Source organism: Panthera leo, chromosome C1, assembly GCF_018350215.1.
Source record: "Panthera leo isolate Ple1 chromosome C1, P.leo_Ple1_pat1.1, whole genome shotgun sequence".
Taxonomy (NCBI): Eukaryota; Metazoa; Chordata; class Mammalia; order Carnivora; family Felidae; genus Panthera; species Panthera leo.
The window spans coordinates 42,872,713-42,892,376 of record NC_056686.1 but is presented as its reverse complement, the minus strand read 5'-3'; the positions used below and the strand labels follow the sequence as shown (position 1 = coordinate 42,892,376).

The following is a 19,664-nucleotide window of genomic DNA, read 5'->3' as shown; positions in this document are numbered from 1 at the left end:
CTTTCTCAGTGGTTTCCACTGGGAACCACAGCCATGATTCCACTAAATTAAGAGCTAGGCTTCCTCTTAGCCACCTTGACCCCCTCGATCTATAGAACTAACAGGCAGAGTTGCCATACTGGCCTGGGTGGGGGTGGATGGTGGTCCTGATTCCCAACAGGCAACCGAGCTCTGCTGCACATGGGGAAAAGGAACGTCTGCCTGCAGCCTGGGTACTTACTGCGGTCAAGGAGAGATGCTTCCATGTCCTCTAATGGCAGCCGGGGGGAAGCTGCAGGATGACCGAGGACTCAGGCCCCGTGGGGGGCGGGGAGGGGAGGCAGTGTTCAGAACTGGGTCACCCTATCACATACGGAACTCCCACCAGCCCTTACAGAGCATAGGGGGACATAGAATGAGGGCTAGAAGAAAGTAGTAATGATTCCTGACTTCTGCCCCTCAATCCACTACAGACATGGTGACTGCAACCGCTATCTATCGTACGTTGATCGATCAGTTTCCTTCCCCTTTCTTGCCACCTAGCTCGTGCTCTAGTTTAGCTTTCAGGTGGGAGCATGACTGAGTGACAGCACTCCATGGCGATACAGCAGCTGATGCGCTTCCTGCCTCGCCCCCCATTTTGAAGATGAACGTCTCTTGCCCTGAGAGAAGAGCAAAGACACTGAGGGGCACAGGGGTGGACTGCCATAGTGACTCTCTGATTGCCCCTCTCCAGCCTATCCTCTGCCCTCTCTGCCCTATTCTGTGCTGAGGGGCCAAGCCAGATGGCTGCAAACAGCATTATGCGGGCTCCTTTGCCCTCCAGCTTCTGGCTGGGTTTGGCCAATGGAAGACACTCGCAGGAGGTCTGAGGGCGGGAGGAGAGCAAAGCAGGGCTGTTTCTAACTAGTCCCTCTATGGTCTGGGCTACTTTTTTGGGCTGAAGTTCTATCCCTTTATGACCACAGCAGGCTTCGGCGCACTCGAGGAACACTACTTGTGAGCCTTCCAAGTTGACTTCTGTTTCCTACCAGAGCCCTCACGGCCAGGAAACCTGTCAGACATGCAGTTAGAGAGGTCATGTAGATAAAGGTGTCACATGTCCGGAGCCCAGGCTAGCCCTTACCACGTACTAGATGGAGGGTAAGGACACGGACCTGCATGAGCCACTCTAGAGAAAGAGCACTGACAAGCAGAAAGGAGGGTCCGGGACCCACTGGGGAGCGCCAGCCTCCAGAAGGCGGGCAGAAGGGGCAAAAGTGGCAATGGGTGGAGGAAGAGCAGCCATGAGACAGGAATGAGGAGAGAAGAGTGTTCCGGAAGTCTAGAGAAATGGGTGAAAACGTGTTAGGAGGTCAAGGGAGCAGAGGACAGAGAACTGACCACAGGACTGGCCAAACGGTCATCACTGGTGACTTCAATGGGTGAGCTAGATGTCATCCTTACCTGTGACGAACCCAAAAAAGAGACAAGGAACTACTGTGAAGTCTTGGAGGGAGACATGCAGGGCACATCAGGCATCAAAGGAGAGCAAGGCTGGACCTCCTCACAGGGCTCTGAGCAGGCTACTCAGAGGTGCCCATGAGGCTCGAGGGAGGGCTTGCCTAGGCAGGGGACACTGCACAAGCACAGCCTAGAGGCATTTTGGGAAATTCCAGTGCAATGAGGACTAAGAGGCATAGAAGACTCTGGAACAATCAGTTGGGTTGCAGGTTTCAAAGGCCTTGCAGGCCAGCCTGGGGAGCTGGGCCTCGGTCCTGGGGCAGTTGGGAGCCAGAGAAGGGCTTAGGTGGGGGAGTACTCAGATTGCGGTGTTAGGATGCCCAGGTCAGGATATGGGAGGGAAACACCCATCTCATCATAGGCTCAGTACAAGGCCAGGCCCATTGTAGGTGCCTGACGAATGCTTATTGACTCTGGGAACAGAACATGGGCTGTTGCGAATATTGAAGATGGTGGCTGACATCACCCCATGACTGATGTTAATATACTGCGGTAGTAAAAAATTTACTCCAAATTGGAAAAAAAAAAAAAATCTAAAAGCCAGATGTTCAAAAGCACTGACTTAATTAAAGACTGACAGTGAAATGGCCAGGGTTTCAAAACCAGGTATGTCTCACACATTTCACAACGAGGTGTTATCGCTTATTTTCCCAAGTGGGGGGATGTGGGGGGAGCAATCGCTTTAGCAAACGGCTGACAATGTTGGGAGGTAACTCAGGGTTTGCCGGGCAACTGGCTTATAGCTGGGAATTAATTGCCCATGAATGTGGAAAAACAGCCAAGTCCACACAGAGTGTTCCATGGACTGCATCTACTACCAAGAAGAAGAAAGAAAGAAAGAAAGAAAAAAGATGTTCTGATTCCAATTATAAAAAGACAAAAGATGAAGAAAAGGCACCACCCAGCAGCTAATTACTGACAGGCCAATGCCTGCACTAGCTCAAATGCAAGAGCTGACATGATAGAATGTTCACGTCTTACTATCTGCTGTTAATAAAATGTAGCACAAAGGCTCAGAGGTGCTGTGCATCTGCTCACAGGATGCCGCACAGCTTGGGGAACCCTCCCCAGCCTGCCTACCTGCTGATTCACTGAGGCTTAGGGTGGAAACCCTAGCCTGGGCTTGAGGGCAGGGGCAATGGATGTCCTCGGATGGAGAGTGGTCAGCCCCAGAAGGAGGGGAGCATGGGCTGGAGCCTGCTGGCCAAGATTCCCTCTGCAGATCCGCTATGGATGTGTCACCAGCCAAGGGTCTCTGAAGGCAGAGGGGTCCTCTGGATGGCCCCCAGTGGGGCCAATGTTGAGAAGAACATTTCAGTAGGAAAAAACATTTATAAAAATTAAGTGAACACTCATAGCAAAAGATTGGAAACAACCTAAAAGTCTCATAGCAGAGGGGCGCCTGGGTGGCTCAGTCGGTTGAACATCTGACTTCGGCTCAGGTCATGATCTCACAGTCCGTGGGTTCGAGCCCCGCGTCAGGCTTTGTGCTGACAGCTCGGAGCCTGGAGCCTGCTTCGGATGCTGTGTCTCCCTCTGTCTCTGCCCCTCCCCCGCTTGTGCTCTGTCTCTCTCTGTCTCAAAAATAAATTTAAAAAATTAAAAAAAAATGTTTTAAAAAGTCTCATAGCAGGGCCCTGTGAAATAAATTAAGAGGCATCCATTCGATGAAATACTACACAGCTGCTAACAAGAATGAGGCAGCTGGGAGGCCCTCCAAACTGTAATGCAGAAGTTCATGATTGGGGTTGGGAAGAGAATTAAGGGCTCTGTGAACTTGGCTGGGGAAGAATTACATCTTGATTTTCACTAACCTCTAACTGTAATTTAGTGTTTCCTTCAATTAGGAACGTAGGCCACAAAGCCCAGAAGAATTAGCAGTGACATGATCACCAGAGAAGTCACAGATTTTTCTCATATCACTTTACAGTTGCTGCAGGTATCTCAAAAATATCAATTACATCACGACTTTGAAACTATTCATAATGATTACACCCACCACTAGATCTTGTTATTTAATGCATTAGTAAAGAAATACATGTATTACTAGACCACAAATGTATTTCTCTATTTTGACAAGTATATTAAACATAATTGGTTTCCTCTGTAACCTTGTGTTTTATTTTATCCATTTAAAGTACTGCTCTGAAAAGGGGTCAGAGGCTTTCCCAGACTGACAAAGGGGTCCATGGCTCAAAAACGACTCCAAAGCCCCGATCTGGTGTTAATGAAAAGAGAAATGTGCAGAACAGCATGGCTCATATGCTACCATTTGTGGGGTTTATTTAAAAAAAAAAAAAAGCAGATCAATGGAACAGATTAAAAACTCCAGAAATAGACCTACACGAGTAGGTCCAACTGATGTTTGACAAAGGTATAAAAACAATTCAATGGAGGAAGGGTGGTCTTTTCGGTACGTGGCGCTGGAGCTCATGGACATCTATGGGCAAAGGAGGAAAAAACAATGAAAAACAAAAAGCAAGAAAACAAACCCTCAACCTAAACTTCACACCTTATTACAAAAACTAAACGTAACATGTAGAAGGGAATCTGAATAAGTTGAGTGGACTGTGTCAATCTCAATATTCTGGTTGCGATCTTATACTATAGTTTTGCGTAAAGTAACCATTGGGGAAAACTAGGTCACGGGTCCATGAGATTCCTCTGTATTATTTCTTTTTTAAAAAATTGTTGGGGCGCCTGGGTGGCGCAGTCGGTTAAGCGTCCGACTTCAGCCAGGTCACGATCTCGCGGTCTGTGAGTTCGAGTCCCGCATCAGGCTCTGGGCTGATGGCTCGGAGCCTGGAGCCTGTTTCCGATTCTGTGTCTCCCTCTCTCTCTGCCCCTCCCCCGTTCATGCTCTGTCTCTCTCTGTCCCAAAAATAAATAAAAAACGTTGAAAAAAAAATTAAAAAATAAATAAATAAATAAATAAATAAATTGTTTTGGGGCGCCTGGGTGGCTCAGTCGGCTAAGCGGCCGACTTCGGCTCAGGTCATGATCTCGCGGTCCGTGAGTTCGAGCCCCGCGTCGGGCTCTGTGCTGACAGCTCAGAGCCTGGAGCCTGTTTCAGATTCTATGCCTTCCTCTCTCTGACCCTCCCCCGTTCATGCTCTGTCTCTCCCTGTCTCAAAAATAAATAAAATGTTAAAAAAAATTGTTTTAATGTTTGTTTATTTTTGGGAGAGAGAGGCACACACAGAGCGGGAGCAGGGAGGGGCAGAGAGAGAGGGAGACACAGAATCCGAAGCAGGCTCCAGGCTCTGAGCTGTCAGCACAGAGCCTGATGCGGGGCTCCAATTCACTAACTGTGAGATCGTGACTTGAGCCAAAGTCAGATGCTTAACTGACTGAGCCACCCAGGCGCCCCTCTGTATTATTTATTACACCTCCAAGCGAATATATAATTATCTCAAAATTAAAGATTCATTAAACAAAATAAAGCTTGTACAAATTATCTCTGGAAGGAGACACAAAAAAGAGGGGACATCACCGAGGAGAGAAATGAGAAAGGACAACAGGGGTGGGGAAAAACTCTTGTTTCTGGCTTATGCTTTTATTTTTTTTATTTTTTATTTTTATTTTTTTTTTTCAACGTTTTTTATTTATTTTTGGGACAGAGAGAGACAGAGCATGAACGGGGGAGGGGCAGAGAGAGAGGGAGACACAGAATCGGAAACAGGCTCCAGGCTCCGAGCCATCAGCCCAGAGCCTGACGCGGGGCTCGAACTCACAGACCGCGAGATCGTGACCTGGCTGAAGTCGGACGCTTAACCGACTGCGCCACCCAGGCGCCCCTGGCTTATGCTTTTAAATTGTGTACAATTTCCATGAATTCCTTATATTCACAATTAATTGTTTTTACTGTTTATTTATTTATTTTGAGAGAGAGAGAGAGACAGTGAGCTGAAGGAGGGGCAGAGAGAGAGAGGGAGAGAAAGAATCCCAAGCAGTCTCTGCGCTGCCAGTGTGAAACCCAAAGTGGGGGCTCAAATTCACCGCAAGATCATGACCTGAACCAAAATCAAGAGTCAGGCACTTAACCGACTGAACCACCTAGGCACCCCTCACAATTAATTATTTTCAAAGAAAAACAAACATCTCCTGGAGAGAGATAAAGAAATGAGCATGAAAAGAAATCAAAACTATTCCCTAGGTTACACTTGAATTGCAAGCATTATGATTGATCAATTTCCCAGCAACCTTGTGAAAGGATTTCGATTACAATTTTAATATGCTATTAATACTCAGCTCTTTAAAAACTGACTTCACGCTTCTTTGTTCATTTTCAAAATGAAATTAAAGGGTTTGGGGGAAAAAAAATTAATGGTTTCATTCCTTGTGTTAAGACCCGAGCTGGGTTGCTCTTTGTATTCAACCTGTCCATGTCTTGAAAACCAGCTGCACTGGGTGGACTGCAGTCAGGCAGCAAGCCCCAAGACGCACCATGACTTCCTCAAGACTCATAGCCCTCCCTTTCTGGGAAGCAGGAAAGCACAGTGTGGTTAGGAACTTAGCTCTAGACTCAGGTGCAACTCAGATTTAATCCCGGCTCTGCCATTTATAGGCACTATGGCCAAGTACAAGAACTTAATCTCTGTAGGTCTCAGTCTTGCCATCTGTAAACCAGGGGTATTATGGTGCCTGCCTGGAGGCGTTGCTGTGAGAATTCGCAGAGAGCATTTGTGAAAAGTGCTCAGTACAGTGCCTGGCACATGGGGAGCGCCTGGCAGTAAAGAGCCTCAGCTATTGGGCTTTGCAATTCTTAACCTCCTGACAGTTTCAAAGAAGAGGCTTCTGTCAACCATCCAACGACGCAGGTACCATATACTGTACATTAAGAGGTGGCATTAGAAGTGGCATTTCAGGGGCGCTTGGGTGGCTCATTTGGTTAAGCGTCTGACTTTGGTTTAGGTCATGATCTCACAGTTCTTGGGTTTAAGCCCCGCGTCGGGCTCTGTGCTGACAGCTCAGAGCCTGGAGCCTGCTTCAGATTCTGTGTCCCCCTCTCTCTGTGCCCCTCCCCACTCATACTCTGTCTCTGTCTCTCAAAAATGAATAAACGTTAAAAAAAATAAAAAAAAGAAGCAGCATTTCATACAAGAGCTTCCTGTATCCTCAGCACACCCCTGAACCAATGTTACAGGGGCCAAGGGAAGCTCAGGGAAGAGATGCGATGTGCCCAAGAACACACAGCTAAGAGGAGGCAAGGGGTGGGGGGGTTAGCTGGGGGTGGAGCCCCTGGGGTGTGGCCAATGAGAAGAGGCTGTGACCCATCTAGGGTCTCTGAACAGCCCCCCAGTAAGGGGAACGTAGGCCCAGCTCCACCAAGACCACAGCACCCAGGAGTGGAAGGAGCTGTGAGGATCCCCAGAGCTGTAGGGAGAGGGTCTCATCCCCTGCGCTGGGGCCAGAGGGGTGTGTTTCGTCTCCAGGAGGGTGCAGAGCACCCCCACCCGACTCTCCGGGAAAACTGGGGGCATCACGGTGGGAGAGCTTCTCTCCAGTAAGGTTTGAGGAACCAAACCTATTTGTGCAGCCTTAGAAGACACAAGGACACAGACGTCCTTGCTCTGCACAAGCCACAAGAACAAGCATTCTGTCAATCCTGGCTCACACAGTGGGGCTTAGGTGAACCCCAGGCCACGATGGGAGCTCAGGCAACGGGAAATGCTGACCGCCTTCTGGCTCAGAGGCCCGGAGGGCCCTTCCCACACCCATCACCATGATGCCTACTTTAGCATTTTCTCAGGAGGCTCTGTGTACTATGGTCAGTAGAGTGGAAGTGGTTTCCAGAGGCAAAGATCCTTAGGCTGTTCTCCCTATACTATGCTAGAATCTGCTCAGAAACTAGGGAGCTTTCATATGGTTAAAAAAAAATCTGAAGATAGGAACTCAGGGGAAAATGGGTATTAAAAACTCTGTAACTGGTGCCCACGGATGTATGTGGCCCTTTGCACACCCTTAGAAGCTGTGTGACATTGGGCAAATCGCTATCCTTCTCTTTGCCTCGCTTTCCTTCGTGAAATAGGGATGATAACGCACCTCTTCCCTGGATTGTTGTGAGGATTAAATGAGGGGAGGGGTGCAGTGCTCAGCACACAGCATAGTTTCAGTGAAGGCTCACTCCCTGTTCATCTGCCCCTGTGTGGGACCCCAGCAGACAGGGCACAAATGTAAGGCAAAAGATGCAGTGAGCGGCGAGAGCAGGGCATCTCAACTCCTCACCCCCAAATCCCCAAGATGGCCCTGAGATGCAGCCATTCATTCTGCAACAGGCACTCGGTAACTACTTGCCGAACCAATGCTGAGCCCACATTGGGAGCTCGGGACTACAGGGACAAATGAGACCTTGTCTCTGCCTCCAGGAAATTTGAAGACTTGGGAGAGGGGCATCTATTCAGTGGGATGGGTCATGTGATAGAGGGCTACAGAGAGCCTGGACAGGCTGAGTTGGCCTGGAGGAGGGGGCAGGTGAGCTAAGTCTGAAAAGGTAAGTAGGAGATGAGGGGGTGTATGTGCAAAAGTGCAGAAAGGAGAGAGAGAGGAATAAGCCATGGGACCCTGGGGTTGGGATTGGGGCTGGTGTCTGAAATATAGGAGGGTATCTATTTCACAGGCACAGCAAAGATGATTGCTGAGCAGTTGGCAATCACACAGCCCAGCCTAGAGGCTCATCATTCTGATTTCCCAGGGAGATCCCAGGTCTCTGGGGGGCGCTTCAAGCCCTGAGCTGCGGAAACCTATTCTTCCAGCTCAGCTGGCAACGGACCTGCGCGTGTCTCTGAGGCCAGTCGCTAGGCAACAGGCCCCGCCCACAGCTGCTCCCCGCGCGCCCTCTCCTGGCGGCTTCCTGACAGTACCTCCGGCGTCAGGCAATGCCAGCCAGCTGCCTTCCAGAAGATTCTCCCAGCTCACAGCCAAGCCTCGGTTTAGGGATGAGCAGTGCTGCCGCTGGCTGCCGGTCTCTCTGCTTCCCATCCTTTTCTGCCTGGACCTCGCGGACTCCACCCCTGCAAAACCTGGGCTGGGCCAGCCTGTGAGAGAAGAGGCTGGAAAGCTGGGCAGATTGTTGCAGATACTGGCCTCAGAGCAGTAGGGAGCCATAGAAGGTGTGTGAGCAAGGCAGCATGCTCAGATCCTGTGTTTCAGTGCTCATGCTGAAGCTGCTTCAGGAACAGGGCATTCAGGGAGCAAAGATTGGATTGACTGGAAAGGCTACAGGGAGCAGGGGTCCACCGACACCACCAAGGTAAATAAGCATGGTGTGAACACACAGGAAGGGACAAGCTGGGGCTATCAGAACTTGGGCTTCACACCAGGGGTAAGGGAGGAAGGCAGGTCTCCAACCCTGTCCCACAGTTGGTCTTTTCACCACAGCAGGCACCTTCAAGGTTCCAGGAAAAGATGCTAACCAGTCTTCAGACATTCTTCAGATCACAGGCCTATAGAACTGAGCAATCTTCCTCTTCCTAGAGTCCTGTGGACATGGACTCTGGCAACAGGACACTGCGCTTCTCAGCAGGCCAGAGCTTCCTATCTCAAACCTCACAGGCTAACCAAACATCCTGTTTCCTTGCACTGGTCTGGAATGTTACAGAGTACACGTGGTCAGACTCTCCCACTTCTGTGTGCATTGAGCAAAAATGCTTTGATTAATGTAGCTTGGTCGAAAAATCTTTCAAAACATGGAGTCCAAGATAAAACAAAGCGTATTGAAAAAGTAGGGGTTGGGGCGCCTGGGTGGCTCCGTCGGTTAAGCATCCGACTTCGGTTCAGGTCATGATCTCATGGTCCGTGAGTTGGATCCCCGCGTCGGGCTCTGTGCTGACAGCTCAGAGCCCGGAGCCTGTTTCGGATTCTGTGTCTCCCTCTCTCTCTGCCCCTCCCCTGCTCATGCTCTGTCTCTCTCTGTCTCAAAAATAAATAAACGTTTAAAAAAAAAAAAAAAAAAGAAGTAGAGGCACCAATCCAGCCTCACTTGGCCATATTGACAGGTCAGGGTCCAATGAGGGCAGGGTGAGAGAGGCCAATGGGAATCCAGGGCCACTGCAGTACTGTGGAGCCAAGGACAGGACTGGGGTGGGGGGGGGCGGGTAAGGGGGTGTTTCCGACTCAAAGCCAGGCTAATCCAAAGCCAGACTGAAGCCAGTGCTGACCTACAGGCCTACAGGGCTTGGGTCTGCCCTGCTGAAAGCACTGTCTGTAAAGCAGTAACTGAAAAATTCCTAGGACTGTACCTGTTCCAGCGCCTTCTAACAGAACAGGTCCAGGCCTAACCACTACACCAATGGTGGGAGAACATGGAGTATCACTTCTCGGTGATCTTCCTGCCACTTGTCCTGTGAGGATGCTACAGGTCAGGCAGGCAGCAGGTCAGTTTGTTCTCTTGAAGACCAGTCCTTCCCTGGACAGAGAACAGGACACGGTCTCTCACCCAGAATCCTTCACTCCAGGTGCCCTATTCTCCTTCTGCACCCCCTACCGGGAGTGCCTACTTTCACCTAGTTCACTCGTGCTCTTTAAGACGTGGTCGAGGCCCCAACTTCTCCAGAAGGCTATCTCTGCCCACCCACACAGCCGGGGAAGGGAAACTAGAAGAAATCTTTATATTTTATGTGTCTGAATCCGATTTCCTCAAAAGGTCTCCACTGCTTGAGAAAAAGGTAGTGACAGTAACAATAATAATTAAAAAAATCTAGTAGCCTAGCCCAAGCGTCTCACTTGATAACAGAGGGAAAGGGAAAGGGGAGGTAGACTAGGGAGTGGCTTGCCAGGCCCCTGACCCCCAACCCAACACTGCCTTCCACAAGGATTTAAAAAGAGAATAAACCTTCCACAAGAATTTCCAATGCTCATTTTATTTCAACAGTCAGCTGTCCCCAGAGAAGGAACGGATACCACAGATGATTTAGAAGCACCATTCTATTGTCTGAGAACTGTATCAGTGCTTACAAACAGCCTACTTTTTAAAGTTGGCAATCACTATAAAAATATCAAATAATCAAACTTTAATAGATTTTTAAACCAGAAATGATGCCTATAATGGCTTAAACTTTATGGATGGGAGCCCCGGCGGTCAGAATGCTTAGTAAAGCCCATTGGAGAAGGGGCGCGGGGCAGTGGCCAGGCAGCCCTCGGGAGCTCGAGCAGCAAGGAAGGACACTGCAGAACCTGCCGTCAACGCCCTGGGCCCCCGCTGCTCCCACCAGCCACCTGGATGTGCTGGAAGCTTGGTGTCTGTGCCCCCAGCTGGGACCAAGCAGAGGCAGAAGCAGAAGGCTGAAATAGATGTGCCTCCTGTCCTGGAACCCGGCCTGAGGAAATCAAAGACCGCGTCTGGGAGTGAATCTGACAGCGGCACAACCTGGACACGGTTAAATTCATTCCTAAATGTGAGCTTCCACCAGCCCCCCGATCCTCAGAGCCCTGGCCTTCCCCTGCTAACCATCCTCCATCCTGTTCAGTCCCCCATCCCGGGACTGAGAGGACCCTAGAAATCACCCTCCTTCTTCCTGTCTTGAAATGGAAATTAACTGCTCTCTTAAGCCTACTACTATCTTTCCTCCCTACCCATCCCTGAACTCAAACAAGAACATCATTGCTGTAACACCCCCAAGCGCCCCCGCTGCTGGCCCGAGAGCCTGGACCTAGTCGGACTGCTCCTGAGAGGGCGGCTGGCTGGGCTCAGGCGGTGGTTCCTCCCCCTCCTCCTTCTTCTCAGGCGGCACCTCGGGCGGCACCTCGGGCGGCTCCTCCGGTGCCGGTGCTGGCACCTTCACATCCTGGTCGTCTGTGAAGGACAAAGAGGGGCTGGGTTTACAGGATTCACTAGGAGGAAGATTACCTACCTTCAGATGTAAACTTTCTATAAGGCATTCTCACCCTTCCTGGTCCCCGTGGAGAAGGATTTTGCCTCTCATTTGCTAGTCTGGACACTGGCAATCTAGCCCCCTGCCACATGACACAGACTCAGGTTCAAACTCCGGTTCTGCCTGTACGAGCTGGGGGACAAGAAGCAAGCTACTCCCCAGCTCTGAACCTCAGTCTCTTTCCATCAAATGAGAGAGCTACCTGGCAACATCAAGGTCAGCAAGAGGACGAGGGGAAACAGTGAGAACGCTAATGCCTTCCTCGTTCTAGGTTCTGTTTAATCCTCAGAATAACCTCGTGAGGTAGGAACCATTGTTAGTCCGCTTTTGCAGAAGGTGAAGCTGAGGCACCAGGGGGTGAATTAACTTGCCCAAGGTCACGCAGCTGGTAAATGCCAGAGCCAGGACCAATACCCAGGCTGTCTGGCTCCGGGGCCGGCATGCTTCAAGCTACGTCCCGTCTCCCCATCCTGTGGATCTAGGCATCTCACACACAGCCAAGTGTGCGACAGGTCTTAGTTTCTTTTCCTAAGGCGCCTCAGGGAAGGATAGAAAGGGGAAAAAAATATCCTAGAACCTTTAAAGCTGCGAGAGTCTCAAAGAAAAACCAAAGCATTTCTACATCCAGAATTTCAGCTATCACAGGAACCCTGTGACATGACCCATTTTACAGATGAGAAGACGGAGTCCTAGAGAGGGTATGAATGCCCGAGGTCACCCAGCGCACCAGTGGCAGAGCTGCGAAGGACAGCTCCTGGTCTGTTTCTCTCTACAAGTGGCCTGGGGTAAAGGACCCTTCCCCAGCCAGCCCAACCCAGCTCCAGCTACTGCTCCAGGCTCCGCACCTGCCATTTCCCTAGCCAGAGAGGCCCCAGCCGAGCCAGAGAAGCCTGGCACCTCTGGTCTTCTGAACACACCACATGCATGCCACCCTCCACGTCTCTGCCCACAGGCCCTGGTAAGGGGAGGGAATTAGCAGCGGACCTGGAGCCAGACAGAATTCTGTTGAAATCTAAGCTCTGCCATCTGCCACTTACGTATGCGAGAACCTCTCAGGGTGCTGTTGGTTTTCTCACCTGAGACTGGGGACCCCCTCTCTTAGATGCTCGCATAGGGAATAAAGGGAGGGATATAAGGAAAGAGCTTATCCCAGGGTCTGATACATTTTAAGTTCTGTTCTCCATTTCCCTTCTCTCCACATCCACTTCAGATCAGGTCCCCCTTCCTCTAGAAAGTCTTCCTGGCTCCCCCAGAAGCTGGACTACAGGTCACTTACCAGTGGTCTCCTTGTCTGTGTCAGACAGGACAGCAAGAGAGAAAGATGCCGGTGGCGGCGGCGGTGGCGGTGGCAGCGGTGGGAGGAAGTGGAGCGCAGACAGGAAGCCGGGCGGGAGGAACTGAGGCTGCTGCGGAGGCGGAGGCGGCGGGTAGTAGCTTGGCTGGAAGTCTCCCACCGACTCCGACACCTGCACAGCACACACACAGCAGAGAAGCCAGAGAGGAAGAGGCTTAGCCAGATGGGCTATCAAACAGGTCTCATACTTCTAAATGGGGGGCTCCCCAAGAGGTCGATTCGCCTCTCTGACCTAAGCACCTGGGCACAGGGCACTCGGAACAGGGTGTTCAGCAAATACCCACCAAATAACTGAAGGCAAGAACAAATACCGGCACATCTCAGGTGAGCCTGGGGAGCAGCCAGTCCCACCGAGCCCTTTTGTATATGCTTAGATCCATGACCTCACTCCATCCTCATGACCCTAGGAGGGAGGTTCTAGTGTCACCCTCACTATAATGATGGAAAACAGTGTCAGTGAGGTGAAGCTTCGGGCCCAGGGCCACAGAGCTGGTAAGTGCAGAGGCAGAACTGGAGCCCAAGTCTGTCGGACTCCACTGCTCTGTGCTGAATGCATCCCAACCCCCTGTGGCCCCATTTTCTGGTATAGCTAAGGACTTGGAATTGAGAGTCGGGGGCCTTTGGAGGCCCTGTTCCAATACAACAGCGTGTGGTGCAGCTGTTAGAGGCAAGGGAAGCTGGGAGACCTCAGCAAAGCAACTTCAGCAGTTAGCCCTTCCATGTTTCTGTTCCTTCTTCAGAACATGGAAGCTGAGCTCAAGCCACAGGACCCCAGGGCTGGAGTGGGGGCATCTGGAGTGAGGACTACACAGATTGGAGCTTAACCCAGAAAGACGCGAATGTAATAAAAAAAAAAATAATAAATTTCATTGGGGCGCCTGGGTGGCTCAGTCGGTTGAGTGTCCGACTTCGGCTCAGGTCATGATCTCATGGTTTGGCAGTTCGAGCCCCGCGTCAGGCTCTATGCTGACAGCTCGGAGCCTGGAGCCTGCTTCGGATTCTGTGTCTCCCTCTCTCTCTGTCCATCCCCTGCTCATGCTCGGTCTCTCTCCCTCTCTCTCAAAAATAAATAAACATTAAAAAAAAATTTTAAATAATAATAAATTTCAGATGTAGTTCCTATCATTTACTTCTCCATCCAGATCCTTTAGAGCAGCAATTTACATGCCATGTTCTAGAGAATCCTAATGTCCTAGAAGAGATCTGATGTGCTCTTAAAAGTGGTCTTTGTTAAGGCACTTTGAGAAACCCCACACTGCCCCCACACTGGTGAGTCACACATGAGCATGTTAAAGCCTTGAGACAATCTGCAAAAATCATTTCCTAACTTAAGTTAACCACAAGGAAAGGAAGGAAGCCCACCTTTAGGTGCCTGCTACATGCCAGACCCTGTGCCAGGCACACATTACCACGCATTACACCTATTCCATCTGTCAATGGCCCCGTGAGATAGGTACTCTTACCCCTACTATACAGACCGAGAACCTGAGTGAGATCCTCAGAGGTTACATGACTTCCCCAGGCCATATGGTTAGGAAACAATGGAGGGAAGATTGGATCCCAGGTCTGTCGAGCTCCAAGCTTGTGCTGTTTTGTGGGAAGAGGACAGAGGAAGTAAAGAAGCAGCAAATGGGGCAGGGACAGGAATAGGAGGCTGAAGACCTCTCTGGAGAGTATCTCAGAGCCTGGGCACAGTGCAGCAGGACAAGGATGAAAGCAATTCATAGGCTCTTGGGTTTGAAACAGCTTCACAAATAAACGCCTGATCCTTTATCCAGACGTGGAGGGGGTGGGAAGGGGGATTATTAGCGCTTTAATTCCAAGCTGCTCAGCCAAGTCTCTCCCTGGATCACAGCTCCTGCCTGGGGCCTGTGGTGGCAGCTCAGGCCCAGATAAACCAACTGAGATCACACTCTTAACAAAGGCCGTCTGGCAAGCCTGTCAATCAGAGCCCTACCCTGGACGCCAGGCTCCATCCAAGCTTCTGTGTGAGCAGACGGTGGGTGCGTGCTCCACTTGGCCAGGGCCCCCTCTTTGTGTGAAGGCTGGAGGCACCGTGCTCTCCTTGAGCTGCGAGGGGGTGGCCAGCGCCCACAGAGTTCAGGGGTGGTGGGGAGTCAAGGGCCATGTTTGCTCCTCCTCTGCACGACAGACACACCTCAGGCAGCACCAAGTGCCAGGGCTCCAGAGTTGGGGTGACTGCCACTCTGTTACTGAGCAGCTGTGTAATCTGAATATCCAGTTCTGTGACCATGAGCAACTACTTAGCTTCTCTGAGTCTTCTTCCTCCACTCTACAGTGGGGTAATACAGCGTGCCCTGATGGCTCACGTAAGGGTCAGGAGGCACCCCAGAAATTCTCAAGACCAGTGGTTTCCAAACGGTTTCCCCTTGAATCAATGGAAAAGGACTTATCAGTATCTAAAGTATCTAAAACAGACAGCAGAGATGCTGCTGGGGCTGCAGCAGGAGTGGGGACCCAGCGCCCTGGGTGCCTGACCTGCCTGGACACCTCTGGAAGCTCATCGCTCCACACTCCGCAGCTAAGACTCTCGGTATGTACATGTCAGGCGTTCCTCCTTCTTCTCAGTCACTTTCCGCGTTAAACAAAGAAGCCTGCTCTGTCCTCGCTCTTCTCTACCCTCCACCCAAGAGAAACACCTAACACCCAGGGTTAGGCTTTTAGTTCTGAGGGAGGCAGGAAAGGTAATAAGGGTCTACTTTTCCGTGAGCTTGAGCTGCATTGGAGTGGACCTTCCCTACAGGCCCAGCCTCATGGGCCCAAAGTCAAGACTGGATACCCAGGCCTCTATCCTGCAGTCATCACAGGTCTCAGGGTTGCCAAAAGGTAAAGGGCTTTTAACCATTCTGGTCTGCAAGGCGCTGGTAACCAAGGCCACAAAACCTGATCACCCCGACTCGTACCTCACATAACAGGGATGGCCTGACTCTTACATACTCAGTATTCAAAACTCCAGGCTTATGTCGGGAGAATGTTTCCATATTTTTCATGACTAAGCTTAAATTTCTCCTGAAAGCCCTCTGCAGTCTCAAGAGGCCCATACCTTTGGGCGGGGGACCTATGTCTGCTCCTGGCTCCGCCCTCAACTACGTGGTTCCAGGACAGTGATGCCTCCTTTCTGGTACCCAGCAAAATGAAGCACCCTTCCAACATCAGCATCCCGTGAGTCCAGGCTGCTGGTCACTCACCCGGTCGGTGGTACTGTGTGGCTATTCCCGGGTTTATCTGAGATGTGTCTGCATTCGTTCTTGCTTGAGCTCCCAGCTCTGAAAAGCACATGCCACAGCCCAGGCCAACTTGTTTACACGCGAATGGACTTGCCTACACATGTGCACTCCCACAGGTGTACATGGCACAAGGTCAATGTTATATCCATCCTACCAGTGCTCAGAGCCTGGCACAGCCTGGCACAGCGGTCTGCTTCCTGGGATTGAGGATGTGTAATGGCAACAGGGCATGTGGGGTAAGGAGGAACCAGGAAAGGAGTGAGGATGGGACTTACCAAGCTTCCTCCATGGTAGGGGCTGCAGGACACATGCCGGAAGCCCCGCTGCAGGGGGATCCCCGGAGGCGGGGATCCATCCTGGTAGCCCAGCGGGAATGCACAGTAGGAATGCATGTTGGAGCAGCTAGGGTACAGCTTGGAAGGCTGTCTCTCCAGGTGCTCAGGCCCCACCACATGATCTGAGCTGATGTTCAGAGGGAGCCCTGAAAAGGTAAGCAATGATGGAAGTGTTAAAACGACACAGAGCTAGGAAAAAGAGCATCACATCACTGTGCGAAGGCAGCACACAACACTCAGATCCACTTACAAAGATCTCCCACGTCCATTATGCTTTTGATGCTCCCTGCTTTTTAAGCCCTTCAGCCACGTCCCCCTGCTCTTAGAAAAAGTCCTTGGCATAGCCACAAAGCCCCATGAGGGCTGGTGCCTGCCTCCACTCCAGCCTCCGTATGCACTATAACCCAACAGCTTCTCCTTTCTCATCAACCTCAAGGCCTTCACAGATGCTGTTCCCTCAGTTTAGAAGACTTTCCCCCCTAATCCCACTGTGCCTCTGGAAGTCCTCAGCTCCTACTCTTCCTTCAGACCACAGCGAGACCATCAATTATTAGAGCTCTTTACATTGATTTGTGTGATTCCTCGACCGGTGCTGTCCCTCCCACAAAGACAAGATCCTTGAAGGCAACAAATGTGCCTTTGCCCTCTTCACTTCTTCATCACTAGTGAATGGCACATAGTTAAATGCTCAGCCCCTGCTGAGATGGAACAAAGAAAGGCACTGTGTCTATGGAAAGGTGTCTTCTAGAATTGCTATTTCAGGTCTGTCTTCCCCATCTAGTTTCCTGGGGACCCAAAGTTTACTAGAATGTCCCAGAAGATAGAAATGGCCTTCAGAAAGCATCCAGGCCGGTCCCCTTAGCGTAGAGGGGAGAGGCTGCCACAGAAGGAAGGAGCTTGCCCAAGGTGACTGAGCAGTTCCCCTAGCCTCCTGTGCTCTTCCTACCACACTGCCATAGGGAAAACCAAAAAAGAGCGTGTCTCTGCCCATAAAGAGCGTCAAATCTATATATGACTTGCGATTGAAATTTTAAAGAGGCTCCAATCTATGACTTGAAATTGTACTTTTAATAGTGCAAACCACAAGACATAGAGAACCATGTAATTTATGCATGTGATGGGTGGGGAGAAAAAGAAGCAACATCAATATTTCAACCGTTCTCCAATGGGGAACATAAAACGGTCTCATTCCCAGGCCCGGTAAAAGGGTGCGTAGGGGTGCGCAGGTGCAATGGGATAGGGCCCTTGCAAGGGAAGTCCGCTGGGAGGAGCCTCCAGCTTCTAGAAACGGAAGGAGTGCGCAGGCGCAGTCAGGGCTGCGCAGGCCCACCCACAGTGGCCTCCTGAAGGAGGCGCCACCAGCCCAAGAAAAAGGCGGGAAGAAGCGCGCAAGCGCAGTAGGGCGCCTCTCGAACGTCTTCCTGAAGAAGGACCCACAGCCAAGGCGTCTGGGGGCCATTTTCTTTCTTGCTAGACGGCAAAGCAAGAAGCTAAATTTTAACATTTTAACGGCCGTCTGAACCGCCCGTTCCTTTCTAACCCTCTCTCGTCACCTTTTTCCAAAATGCCACCCAACCCAAATCTCTATTTAGAGGAAAGCTTCCCAAAGCAAGAGTACCTCTGGAAAGCATTTTCCCCACCCCCACCCCGAGGGTCCATCCCCGCAGGATCCAGGATGGCCTAGGCTGCCAGCGTAAGGCACTGGAGAGGAATCCCAGGCGGGGCGAGGCCACGCAGGGCCTGGGAATCTTACCGAAGTCGAACGGCGGGCTGGGCAGGGGCCGCAACGGACTGCGCAGCCCCAGGCGGTCAGGGCACCCCCTGCCTGCTACCTCCATCCCAAGCTGGGGCCCCACCGAACCGGGCATGGCCACGGCGGCTCGATCGCCGCTCGGCCCCACATGGCCGCGGCCGCGGCCGTGGCCGCCCAGAACTGGCTGGAAGGCGCTCGGGCCGGGGCTCGGGCCCCGTGGGGGCCTCTCCGGGAAGCCGGCGGCCACGCGGCACTCGGGGCCTGGCTCCCAGTCTCCCGAAGCGGTCAGCAGAGGCAGCTGGCGGAGGCTTGCGCCCAGGGCTGCGGCCGCGGCCGCGGCCCCTGTCAACAGCTCCTGGCCCTGCGCGACGAGGGCCCCGTCCTGCTCCTCCTCGGAGGCCTGCTTCTTGAGCACCTTCTGCGCAGCCATGATCTTCTGGCGCTCGGTGATCAGGTAGCACTTCTCGCAGGTGCACTGCTTCCAGCGGCACTTGCCCGCATGGCCCTTGACCGGCACCAGAAAGCCATGGTTCCGGCACCTGGAGCACTTGGGGGTGCGCAGCATCTTGTCGGCCAGCTTGGCAGGGTCTTCCTTCATAGCACAACCGCCACCTCTGGGAGCTGCAGAGCGAGTGCGGCAAGGATAAGCGGCGCCCCACAAGTCTCTGCTGCTGGGGACTTTGGATACACTTGTAACAAAGCAGTTCTCCGTAGTCCCGGGAACTGCTGCAGGACCCTTGCATTTTCCCTCCTTTTTTGGAGTGCAGAATTTGGAGTCGTTGTGTGCCTTGGTTAATTACATGCAAGGGATTGAGTTGATTAAGTTCTTCATGGAATACTATTGCATGTATGTCTTCTGTGTTATCTGAAGTCTTACGCAGTTAATTTTCCAAACTTTCTGTTCCCGCCACACCGCAAAGTATTTTTGTAACTTCAAAAAAGGCGGAGTGACGTTCAACGGTCCACAGATTTAAAGCACCAGAGAAGCCCAGCTCTCAGTAAACCCATTCCAGGAGAAAAGCATTCTAAGAGGGAAACCGTTTTTCTCCTCCCAAAAGTTGATGCTTCTGCTGAATTTCATTTCTCTCTCTTTGCTGAGAAGCAACGGTTCACAGTGATGTTTCCAGAATATTCTCAAGAGCTCCGTGCAGTGTGATGGTTTGTGCAAGGGTCTTCCCTTAGAGGAAGACTCTTATTGGTATAGAAATGCTTTTCTGGAAAATGGTACATTGCTGTTGTGGATGCCTTCCAAAGTAAAGCATATTTGCGACAGGATATTTTAGCATGAGTTTTTTTTATCATTTCTTAACGTTTTTTACCATTTCTTAACGTTGCCAGTGAATTTAGCTATCCCTATAAAGCAGCCTAAATATCGGGACACCTGAAAACTGGTACAAATTTCATAGTTTTACAATGCTTCTAAATTAATTCATTTTCTTGTCTGATAGAAATTTATGCCACTCTGAGGTCTTTTTTTCTTTTCTTTTTTTAGGCCCCTAAAATAGGAAAAAAAAAAAAAATGGGTCACTAATACCTAAGTTGAAAAGCCTATAATCATAGGATCTGTCATATTTAAGGAGATAGTTACACTTAAAACCTGACTAAAATGTGTGTGTTTTA

The 19,664-nt window shown here is 51.0% G+C and overlaps 1 protein-coding gene across 4 annotated transcripts in view; it reads right to left on the bottom strand.

The window, feature by feature from the left end:
• Positions 1-10,327: 10,327 nt before the first annotated feature.
• The window catches only part of DMRTB1 (DMRT like family B with proline rich C-terminal 1), a 22,452-nt gene continuing 13,115 nt past the window's right edge, over positions 10,328-19,664 (bottom strand). For all 4 annotated transcript variants that reach the window (XM_042952050.1, XM_042952049.1, XM_042952048.1 and 1 more), the window contains 4 exons: positions 18,045-19,540; positions 16,232-16,437; positions 12,631-12,820; positions 10,328-11,275 (listed from right to left, as the gene is read on the bottom strand). In XM_042952050.1, the coding sequence (XP_042807984.1) occupies positions 11,133-11,275; positions 12,631-12,820; positions 16,232-16,437; positions 18,045-18,642 (1,137 nt within the window). In that variant the 5' untranslated portion in view covers positions 18,643-19,540 and the 3' untranslated portion in view covers positions 10,328-11,132. The remainder of the gene's footprint in view (positions 11,276-12,630; positions 12,821-16,231; positions 16,438-18,044; positions 19,541-19,664) is intronic.